At 43.3% G+C, this 11,896-nt stretch overlaps 3 protein-coding genes across 3 annotated transcripts; 1 reads left to right on the top strand and 2 right to left on the bottom strand.

Annotated features, from left to right (window-relative positions):
* Positions 1–117: 117 nt before the first annotated feature.
* Positions 118–2,277, bottom strand: O0I10_005806 (uncharacterized protein; the record flags this gene model as incomplete). The annotated part of the gene is made up of 1 exon (XM_058485843.1): positions 118–2,277. One exon carries the CDS (start codon positions 2,275–2,277, stop codon positions 118–120), a length of 2,160 nt encoding a protein of 719 aa, XP_058343366.1.
* A 1,093-nt stretch (positions 2,278–3,370) lies between these two features.
* O0I10_005807 (uncharacterized protein) lies at positions 3,371–5,292 on the top strand (the record flags this gene model as incomplete). The annotated part of the gene is made up of 4 exons (XM_058485844.1): positions 3,371–3,758; positions 3,814–4,527; positions 4,587–4,709; positions 4,769–5,292. 4 exons carry the CDS (start codon positions 3,371–3,373, stop codon positions 5,290–5,292), a joined length of 1,749 nt encoding a protein of 582 aa, XP_058343367.1.
* A 5,468-nt stretch (positions 5,293–10,760) lies between these two features.
* O0I10_005808 (uncharacterized protein) lies at positions 10,761–11,432 on the bottom strand (the record flags this gene model as incomplete). Its single annotated transcript, XM_058485845.1, has 1 exon — positions 10,761–11,432. One exon carries the CDS (start codon positions 11,430–11,432, stop codon positions 10,761–10,763), a length of 672 nt encoding a protein of 223 aa, XP_058343368.1.
* Between the last annotated feature and the right edge of the window lie 464 nt (positions 11,433–11,896).

Here is an 11,896-nt window from a genome sequence, read left to right on the forward strand (position 1 = left end):
GACTGAGGGAACAAAGCAAAGGAAACAAGAAACCATTGTACAAGAACAAAGAAGAAGAAAGCTACAGAAAAACAAAAAAAAAGGATCGAAGATGGTTGATTGTTGTCGTAATAAGGATCAATGATGCTGCTCTCTATTGAACACGGTCTTTATGATCTTGGTAGGGCTACCGAAGAAATAAGCAGCTGTACGCCGTAATTGATCCCAATGATAAGAGTCATCATGTTGTGAATGAGCCGAGTGATGTTGATGATGAGAAGGCTGAGATGATTGCGGGGATGATGAAGAAGAAGGATGAGCTGGCTGACAATGTGATTGTTGTTGTACAAGATCAATGCGTGGTGGATGCATAAATTGGATATCGGCAAGTGGCACAGGCGTAGATGATTCAAGACAAGCGGATGATACTGGAACAGCAATCTCGTAAACCTTTTGTTGATCCGCATTACTTGATCCACGTAGTTCAATCACAAAAGACGATGCATTGTTGGCCACTGATAATGATGCTGTCCAAACTTCCGATTCCCGCGGAAATGATGAAGAATAGTACCATGAAATACACAATGCCGTGCATAGCACAACCATAATTAATCCAAACAAGTTGTGACGAGGTGCAATAAACGATGATTGAGTGCTTGATGAATCAGGTGTGGGTTCTTGTTTTGACACAGTATACACAGGTGAAGTGGATGATGGTGGTGATGGTTGCTGATGGTGGGTCGTCATTGTAGTAGCAAATGATGGATGAGCAGCAGCAGCAGCAGTGGGATCACGTGAACGAGTAATTTGTTGCAAGAGCTTCTCTTTTCTTAATGCTTTTTGTCGACATTGCTTGAGAATTGAAAATAAAGCTTGTGGATCGAGTGCTGAGAATTGTTCAACAGTAAGAATGTTGTAAGGAGCAGGTGCTGTGATGCTGGATATTGCCCAATCTCGACCAAGACGATTTTCAAGATTTGGATGTGTGGTGGTATGGTTGGTGTTTCTTCTTTGAAATGAAGGAGGTTGTCCAATATCCAAGCTTGAAAGTGCAATGTCGATGCATCGAATCTTGTATTTTGCAAGCATATCAGCAAGTCGTGTTCGGCGATCTGCCACTGATCGAAGAGGAGGATGAGGAGGAGTATTGAATAAAGGACTAGTGGGTGATCGCATACTAGCACGTCTCATTGCAGATGGTGGTGGAGATGATGATAAGATAGGAATGATGGGGATGCCAAGTTTCTTTAACTGCCACAAGATAATCAGGTCTTCCTCCACTTGATCATCCTCACGCGTGGTACCTGAACTTCCATCGTAAAAGTAAATGCAAAGATCGATACCATTGGGGGTTCTCTCAGGGTACAAAAATCCGTCGAAATTCTCATTTTGTTGATTTGAAGTGTTGGATGATGATGACCAAGGATCTTGTTGAATGGCATATTCGCATTGGATACAAAGATAGCGAGTGATCATATGATTGAGCTTGTCCTTTTCCGCCGACACAGTCGACCAAGAAAAATCAGCTTCGATGATTGATAGTCCATTGTCTTCACAGGTCTCAACAATGTTTTCCTCTCCATCCTCCTCATCTGGTAGTAGACTCATCAATAAAAGATGGTGTTTCCTCTCCTTGAATATGTGTGGATTGCGAATGAAAAATGATGGACAATCATGGAAGAGTGTAGAGAGGGCTCTCGACAGCTTTCTAAATAGTATTCGTTTGTCCTTTTCTGAACATGCTCCCATATACATCACACGAAATACAGTGGGGATGTTGAATTGTTGCTCGTCACGGGAGGAGGTGCTGCACTGCTCTTGTGCTTCCTCGATTGCTTTCATGCGTTGCTCAAGATCTCTTTGCCCACCCAATAGTTGAAATAGTGTATCAGAACCCACCCCGTCGTCGTCCTCGTCTTGGTCATTATCGCTCAACGCAAGCTCAAGAGACTCTCTCCCAAGCAACGAATCAGTGGAATCCGCAATGTCACAAGACGCCTCATCGTCGGCAGACTCTCCTCCTTCAAGTGCATCACTTAACGACAAGTAGTCAACTGGTTGCTGTTGCTGCCTTCTTGTTGCCGTGGTTACAACTGGTTGCATAGCTACTGGAATCGAAAGGCGGTGTATAGCTGCATTCGGGTGTTGAGGGTTCGATTGTACAGTGGAGGTTGATTCATTGTCTAAGGATGCAAGCTTCTTCGTGAGAAAGGCATGGTTTTTGTGCTGCGGCATAGCAAACAATAATTTACCGGGTCCTTCATCGTTCTCGTCAGAAGCAGTAGGTGACCGTAGCATTTTGGTATCAATAAAAAATGGGCTTGGATAGGAAATGTATTAGAGCACAGCGTGCTTGGTATCTAATGAGGATAATTGCTTGCACCAAGAGAAAAGAGAAAGAGAGAGAGCTGTTTGATACGGCCATTGCACTGAAAATTCACTGGCAATAAAGGTCGGAGGTGAGAGCAGCATATTGTCCACTTGCATTATTACACTTTGTAGATAGCTTCCATACCGCCCATCCACTTTTTTATCTCCACACAACACACATCCCTCACTCCTACCCATAGCACTTTGTGTGTATAATGCTGCATGACGATGGGGTCACCTGGCAGCAATCATCCTATCGATCTATTCATATCCCATCCGCCTTTGATAGCCAATGACGAAGCCCCGTGAGCAAACTTTGCTGCAGGGTATTTCCCAGGTGTGTATTACCGATTAGTTGACTGACATTGTGATACACTACTACCCCTCCTTCTCCTTTGTCATGATTCATGCATTAAAAGAAACAATCATTAAAGCACCATTGTTGTAGCATAATGACAATCATCTTATCAAACAATGAAACCATCATTAACGTGCTCCTGCTCAGCTACAGTATTACTTTTCTTTCTATATCATCATGCATCACCCACACATTTGATATGAATAGTGCTTGACGGATGAGATGGTAACACACGATTTTATGATAACACGACATAGCCACCGTTGTAATGGTAACAAGGATGTGATGTGAAACAAAGGCATCATATCATTTATGTGTGAAAATGGCGCATGTCCCATTCATGGGGGAGGAGGAGAATAAAGCGATAAGGAGAAGGGAGGAGAATAAACACACACACACACACACACATGTGCTGTCAATTATACAAGCAGCCCTATGAAGATAGGAGTCTCCTTATGTTTACACTCATCACACACACGCTTATTACACAACCCACTTATCCGGTCTTGTACAAATCGAGAGAGAAAGTATAAACGCTCGGGCTAGAATGCTCTGTGTCACAGGAGATATTCCGCGCACACACACACACACACACACAAGAGTATTGCACAACCTCCTACTTGTCCTTTTCTTTTTTTTTCCCTTGTATCAAGCAACTATCCCATGCTTCACTCAAAAGACAAAGTCAGGCCTCCTCGAAACTTACGGTCGGCACGACGCTCTCTTGTCAAGAACAAAATCTCGACACCTACTCATGCACCTGCCAATGTCCTCTCGACACCCAAGAAGATCATCAAAGCTCTGTACGATTACCAAGCACAAGGTCCTCATGAGTTGTCTTTTTCACGAGGCGACTTTTTCCATGTCACCAACCGAGAAAACGATACGCACTGGTTCGAAGCATGTAATCCAGCAACGAGTTCCAAGGGCCTTGTGCCTGTCAGCTACTTTCAAGTCCTCGACAAATCGGAACGCACATTGACAGTGGCAGGTCCTAATAGAGCAGCTGATTCCGACTTTATGGATCCAATGAATGGCCATTATGCTATTGGTAAAGATACAGAATGCATGAATGATTTCTTATCTCATCATGGATGTTGTCATAGGCGACCATAAACCACCACCACCATCATCATCATCCGCAGTGGCTCCATTGTATGGCGTTGTATTATATGATTTTCAAGCTGAACGATCCGATGAACTTGATGCGACAGCAGGAGAGCCGATCATTGTCATTGCACAATCTAATAAGGAATGGTTTGTGGCCAAACCCATTGGACGACTAGGCGGGCCTGGTCTGATCCCTGTATCCTTTGTGGAAGTACGAGATGCTGTAACTGGAAAACCTATCACCAACTTGACGCAGGCGTCACCCATGATACCACGAGTAGAGGAATGGAAAAAGATGACACAAGGTTATGAAGCATCCAGCATTTCTTTGACATCACGCTACGATATAGCACCATCGCCTTCCAATAGCTCGTCACTACCAGCATCACGCATCCCCTTTCATCCCCAGCAACAACAACATGGTATGGCGTCATCTCACAATAGCCATGATGCCATTCTTGATAGCTATGGCATGGAACACCTTGCAATAAGCGATCACCAGCACCACCATCATCATCACCATCCAGGACCTAAATCAGAGACACGCCCACATCGTCCCCGATCCAATGATTCAAGACGTAGATCAGATCGACCTATCGTGGTGGCTGCTACAATTGATTCGTATATTCTCGAGGGTGATCAATATTGGTTTATTGTGTATGTTCGACTCAGCAATGATCGCTATCGTGTATTATATCGTTTATATGAAGGTACGTAAATGATCGAGGGATCACTCTATGCATTGTACTCATACATCAACTACACGTAGACTTTTACGACTTTCAAATCAACCTACTCAATGAATACCCGGTGGAGGCAGGAAAATCTGATCGTGAGAGGATATTACCCTACATGCCAGGTCCCTTAACTCAAGTGGATGAGGATATCACAGGTAAAGAAAAACTACTACAAGTGCGTGTGTATGGTAGACTCATTGTATTATGGTATTAGCTGATCGACAAAGGGATCTCAACAAATATTGTGAGGAGCTATTAAATCTCCCTCGATACTTGGCTGAAAGCAATTTGGTGCAAATGCAGCTTTTTGGAATACATGAAGGGGATTTGGAGGTAGATCAAGATCCACGACTAGGAATACCAGGCACCGATGATGATGAGGGCGTTTTACAACAACAACAACAGCAGCAACAACAGCATTTACAGCCGTCACCAACGCCTGTCATAGTGACACCTACCACATCCATGAGTACACCTCGCTCAACGAAATCATCCGGCACAGTGAAGCTGAAAATTGCTCACAAAGACGACATTTTCGCTATCAAAGTACCTGCACACAGTACACTGGAACAACTACATACCAAAGTGCATGATCGATTAGGATTCCCAGTGACATTACAATACAAAGACAGCAACACTGGCAACAAGCTACCGTTACAAACGGAGATGGACATGGAAACAGCATTTGCATCCGCTATCAAATTAGGCAAATTGACAGTGTACGCTGAACGAGCATGAAAAGTGACCGGAGCACTCTAGTTGTGTAAAAAGACAAAAAAGCTATACCACCTATTCTTGTGTACTTGCAGTGAATTAATAACAGCTTGCAGCATTTCCTTTCTTTGCTCGCAAGACATCATCTTATCATGACTTTACATTGTATATGACCATTAAGATGGGATGGGAAGAGAGGTGGTTCTATGGGATGATGATGTTGTTAAAGTGAATCATCACTTCGTGCGTGTATATCATTGCTTCCTGTTTTCACAAAGACACCTCGCTTGAACGGCCTGTGGCTGATTAATACGAGTCCGAAAGGCTTTTTGCAATCACATTGACGTTGAACAGCTCACTTCAGTTCAAGTAGCACTCATCCACGCCATCATGCAGCAAGTTGATGCGTCGATTTAATTACCAAGGCAGCCAAACACAGGAGCAACGCAACTACCTTTATTTCATATCTAACCTATATAGCTACAAGCAAGAAGGAAGCAACATGTACGCATTACTATGGTAAGGTAGCTAAGTCAAAGTGGATAATGTTCCATTGCTATCATCCATCAATTGTAGCTGACATCGTCATGAGAACCACCCAAGTAGCAAAAACGTGATCTTGCATGCTTCTTTCTAAATGTCAACGAGATATGAGCGATCATCCTCTTGCCGTGAGCATGGTAGTAAATCGTGCTTGTCTGTGTCATTGCCGTGACTGATGTTATTGTGTATCTCGTTGTAGTTGTGAACGTCGTCTCCATAAAGAAAGGCAAATCCTGCAGAAATTACGTAGCCAAATCACTACGATGCCATCCTCTCCGACAAAGAAACAATGGTCCCCATATTACCAATTCCAAAGAGTACCCACCAAGGCATGTCGAGAGAAGAGAGTGTATTGCTGTGAATTGGCGATGTCAAATAGTCAAAAGGTATAGGCTTGGAGTCGAATCCAATGAGACAATAAGCTTATAGTACGATTCCCTCTTAAAGCATCATATTGAATCCAAATTTTCATTCAATGCATAAGTCGAAGAATAAGACATGGTAACGTGGATGTTTATCAAGTAAATAAGATAAAGGAACATCAATGTAAATTGAATGAGACACGGGTGATCACATAGAGGCAATAGGGATAACCGTGTCGTTGTGTTCTTGGTTGCTGCCATCATAACATCCTTCATCCATGATTGTAAAATAGCCGCTGCTTGCATTGACTTGAGTATACCAATACCATCCATGGCTGTAGGACACTTTCTCTTCAATCTCATGCAATCCATCATCATCCTCAGCTGTTTCCACGTGACATGATCCATCCTTCCTGCTGACAACGCGACAAGTAACCAAAGCAACATTCCAGGATTCCTTTCTCATCACTGCACTTGATTGCATGCACCCATCAAATCCAAAAAGAGCCATGTGATCGATGCTGGTATGTTTGCTTTTCCATCCGGGTGTTGGCCCATCTCTTTTTTGGTCGTTTCCATCACAGCTCAACCATGTTGACGGTTGCTTGTATTGCAGCGTTGTTGATAGTTGATATGGTATCATCCATTGGAATCCGTATGCACCAAAGCAAGTGGTTACAAGTAAATAAAGTTGCTTCTATACAATGGCTAGCTGCTGTTCACGTGATGAAGACCACAAGGAAGATTGCTGCAAGTAACTTGAGACGATGGAGTAAAGACCTTGCTAATGGCAACTGTTGTTGCGCTTCGTTGTGGCAGAGGAGCGTGCAAGAGCGTGTGTTGTAGTAGAATGACAAGGTTGTGAACGCTTCTTGGGATAATGGAGTAATAGCAACTGCTGGAATGAATGCTGTTACGTTTGGTCGTGGTAGACGAGTGTGCAAGACAATGTGTAGTATCAAGGAAGGTACGTGTTGTAGTAGAAGCGACAAAAAGGCTGTGTACACGCCATGGACTTGCCATTGAGTCAAAGACAATCGGATCAACACAATGGGAGGATTGGCATGATGGGTTGAAGCAGGACAATCGTTCGCAGGTGGTAGTTGTATACTTGAATGGGGCAACAGTTGAGAATGGGAGGATGAGACAAGAAGTTGGCGAGTGGAAGAAGTGGAAATTGAATAGGTCGGACACCTCTTGTATTAATGCATGAACGCTGTACATCAAACCTTGATATTGAGATTGCCTCTCTCGAACCTGAAACTTTCACACAAGGTGCTCTTGGTCATGCTGATCCTGTTGATCTAAAAAAGACCTCATGTTTCATTTGAAAATTTGGAATGGGAGGGTACAATGTGGGTTTACTATGTAAATCGGAAATGGAGGACAGCGCCGATTCATGATTTATGGAAATAGTATGTATTACCTTGGGATTCCCCATCTCGAACCTGAAACTTTGTCAGAAGGTTCGCTGGGACATGCTGATCAACTTCATTCATTTAAAAGTCGCAGACTTCATTGTGAAGATTTAGAATGCGGGGCGATCCAAATGGTGGATGATGGGATCAAAAGAGCGGACGGCCCACCGCCCCGAAGTTGCCCACTTCCAACTTGAAAATTGGTCAGAAGGGTACTCTCGAGCATGCTGATCAACTTTTTCTAATAAAGACCTCATGCTTCAATTGAAAATTTGGAATGGGAGCGTCCAAAAGTTTGAAAGACGGAGACATTCGCAGGGTCTGTCTTTCAAGAATTGACGTATTCTTTGTTTGGGCGTAGCTCAGTCAAATCAGCTCGGATCAAGAAGCTTGAATGATGGAAAAGAATGTCTGGAGTAGGAGCATAATTCCACTGTCACATAATGAACAAAAGTTGGGATTGGGAGGAAATGGCTATTAGCTGCCAATGATGAGCTGTTACTGGATATCATACATTGCCCCTTCCAATCATGCAAAATTAGTTGAGTTACACAAACAGGTCCCTCTGCATCCTTTGCTCTATCAGGGTCCAGCGACTTTACATTAAACAAAGACCACTTCTCATATAGCATCACGCTTACAAACATAAAGGTGCCTGTATCTCCGAACTTTACAATGAAACGTGGGGTTTTTATTAGAGCACTGTGCTCGGCTTGGCCAACAGCACCTTGTGTGAAGGTTTCACGATCAAGCTTGCCAATCCCAGATTTCGCAATGTCGCCACCAGCCAAACTGGATCCAGGGATCGACCTCTTCGATGACGACGACCAAAAAATATTTTTTGGGCTGTTTGCGACATTGAACGCGAAACTTTCACACAAGGTGCAGTTGGCCAAGCCGAACCCATTGCTCTATTCAAAACCCTACGTTTCATTGTAAAGTTTAGAGATACAGCCACGTTTATGTTTTACCTATGCTGAAAGCGTGATGGAGTTGCTTTTTCCTAGTGGATGGTGTCGGCTGCATTAACGGAAAGATGAAGAGCTGAGTGAAACGGCACGTGGTGGTTACACAGACACGTCCTTGACAGGTTGCTACACTAATGGATGATGATGATGATTGCCTTTTGTGTAAACAGCATCCAATAATGAAGGTGTGTCAAGGTATGCATCACATTTGTATGTAGAAGAAAGTCGAGCTGCATAAACCAATTTGTATATGTAAAAAGATACGTATACATATTGAATGAGTCACTCATCCTGAAACTCAATGGAGGGATCTCTTCACTTTTTTCTTCTCAAGCTCATCCCGCTTCCCACTCCTCCTTATTGTATCACAAAAGCCATGTACTTCTTGCATGATCGATAACCGGACCACCTTTATTATTCCATCTTCGAAGCAATAGTATGTAATCCACAAGCTAGCAAACTCCAACAACAAGCGTGTAATAAATAAACAATGCTTTATTCCATCTAGCTGTCTTGCTATGTACTGTACATTGCCACCACCATCGTCGTAGCCGTCCGCCGTCATCATTCCTACTCGTACTCGTCACCAGTCGTCAATCTCATCCGTCACACCAACATCCAAAAATACACAAGTTGAAGAGAATGGGATCTTGCAGGCTTCCTTTTGAATCTCGTTGTCGTCATCATTGTCATTGTTGTGGATGGGGTGATCATCGTAATCGCCGTCTCTACAAATAAGAAAGCAGGCAAGTTAGACCATCTGATACCGGGAATGATGACGATTTGGTATACCGTTAGGCGATCCTCTCCAAGGAAGAAAACAAATCCGAAGGAGTTCACAAACCAAATCACCACCATACGAGCAACGTCGGGCGATCCCTTGTTCTTGAGAAAGCACTGCACGAATCACGCAAGGCCAGTTCGATCCATGGCAAGGAAGGACATCACTTACGTAGAGTCCAGGCTCATAGTTGTTCTCATCCATCCTCTCCAAAGAAAGAATGATCCCCAATCCTTCCAATCATTTCCCACCTCATGAAAAGAAATCCTCAAAGGAAAAGAACGAGCCTATCATGAGAAGAGCATGTTGGTCCAACACATTCACAAGCTGTTGCAAATCCCCTTTTTACCTCAACACAGTAACCATGCTCTTCCAACAACCCATCGCCATCGACCCATCAACTCAAACGCAGGCCTATAGAGCCCTGGACGCGTTCCAAGAAGCTTTTCCAGCACACTTGGCTAGTGCAGAGCGACGCAGCGGCCACTTGATACAAGCTGGGACTTGAACCCAAAGAGATGACGAGGATGCCCCAAGTTGCATTGCCTGACCAAAGAAACCTATTCAATTCATTATTAGCACACGCACAATAAACACCCTTTTCATTGTTTGTTTCATTGTACTTGCCTTTTCCATATACACAAAGACCCGTTGTTGTTGGTTACTGGAAACCGAAAACCATGGTGTAGTATAGTTCAGCCGAAACAAAACGCCAAACCAGCCAACGTCTTGAAACCAAACTTGCTCTCTATACAAGCTGACGCGTCAATGGAACCAATTCGGCTGCAACATTGGACTCTGAATGTACCTGTTGACACCAAGCGTAGAGCGTCATGGCAACGAACAAGAAGAGGCCTCGGCTTCAACCACCCATTGGAATCCCTGTCTATGCATATTCAGTACTATTCCAACACCATACAAGCAATAAGAGCATTACCTTGATGGTCGCCGTGAATGGGATAAATGGAGGGAGAAACAGAAGAGAAGCGCTGTCTCATGTCGTCGAGCTGCTGGTTCCCAAATTAAAATGCAGCAGTGCTCATACCGAGGATATGGTTTCAATGGTTCATGGATAAGATGGGATGACAAAGAAGCTCTTTTCGGGGAGTATAAAGAATGGTTAGTGGGTTCCAAAAGCACAAAAGTCGTTCAATCATGTCCTCAGTTAGCTTAACAATCACACAATCCATAATTAAACGATGATGACATTATGACAAAAATGAGCATCTTCGCCATTGTATATATAAATAGAGGCAGTGATCCTTTTGAGATACTGAAAGGCCATAAGCCAATTAAGTTATACGAGTCTCAAGCTTCGTATGCATGCTGACAAGTCGTAGATCGAAATACAATGCTTCGATTACAGTATGTTTATTGATAGTCTATGCTTCGGAGTGTGATGGGGGGGTATGTATACAAATCATTTGTGTCCCAATGTTGAGGACATGCCAGTATGCTGAACAAGCAAAAAGCGTTTTTGACAAATACCGATTGCTTCTTGACATCGAGCGATCCCAATATCGATAGGATCATCTTTTTGCATTAAACAGGGTATAAAATCCGGTAAACGCTCCTTTGTAAAGATGCGACATAGTGACTTGTTCCCAGTGATACCGGTCTTTAACCATAAACCACGCGATGAGCAGTCGTAAAAACATTCCTCGTTTGCAAAGAGCGAGACGGTGTTGATGGCAATATTACGCCACGTTGAAGCATTTCGGTGGAGGAAAGTGATATCGTCTTCGAGGACCATACACAACATCTTGTCGGATTGTAAGCAGTGTCTCAACGTGTCGACGTATTTGTATTTGTAGTTGAGTTCATTATCCATGCTGCTGTTGAATGCATAGGTGTCGATGGTATTTGGGTATGGGCAGGTTGCATTATCGTTTATCACAAACGATGACTGTGGAAAGTACTCGTAGATCTCTTGCGAGTTACGTCCACAGCTGATCGTTTGAGTGTATACGTTGAGTCGTTTATCCACAATTTTGTCAATATCGACATCGAGGTAGTGCAAGTTGATTAGGGTATATGTAAGAGCACCGAGGGCGAAAGCAAGCAAGAATACAAAGAGAAGTCTGAAATTCATCAAGAGAAAAAAAGGTTGAAAAACATGCTGGTGATCTACTCAGCGCTTTTTTGCTGGAAGAAGAAATGCTGAGCACCTGGTGCGTAGGTAGCGGATCAAAGATGCACAAAGGTGAACTGTTATTTGGCGTGAATTTAAAATCTCATATGTAGGTGTTGTACACGCAGAGGGTCATCTAAGAAGCACGCCTATCGACACGTTCTGAAAACGAAAATGGGTAACATTCGAACAGCGTTGATCCGGATACTTGGTCAACCCTGGGTCTGGTAGTATTTCAATGATTTATTCCTCCTATATTTGCAGTAATTGGATCTTCACTCTCTGAGGATGGATCATATACAGTAATGGTTAATCACTTTTAGATAGCTAGCTTTGATCTGTACATGGGACACGCACTATGCTGGATGCATCATTCAAGTATTTGAAACATCGCATGCACTAAACTTGATTAGGTGTATGTTTCA

Source organism: Lichtheimia ornata (genome assembly GCF_029851405.1).
Source record: "Lichtheimia ornata isolate CBS 291.66 chromosome Unknown scaffold00024, whole genome shotgun sequence".
NCBI classification, from domain to species: Eukaryota; Fungi; Mucoromycota; class Mucoromycetes; order Mucorales; family Lichtheimiaceae; genus Lichtheimia; species Lichtheimia ornata.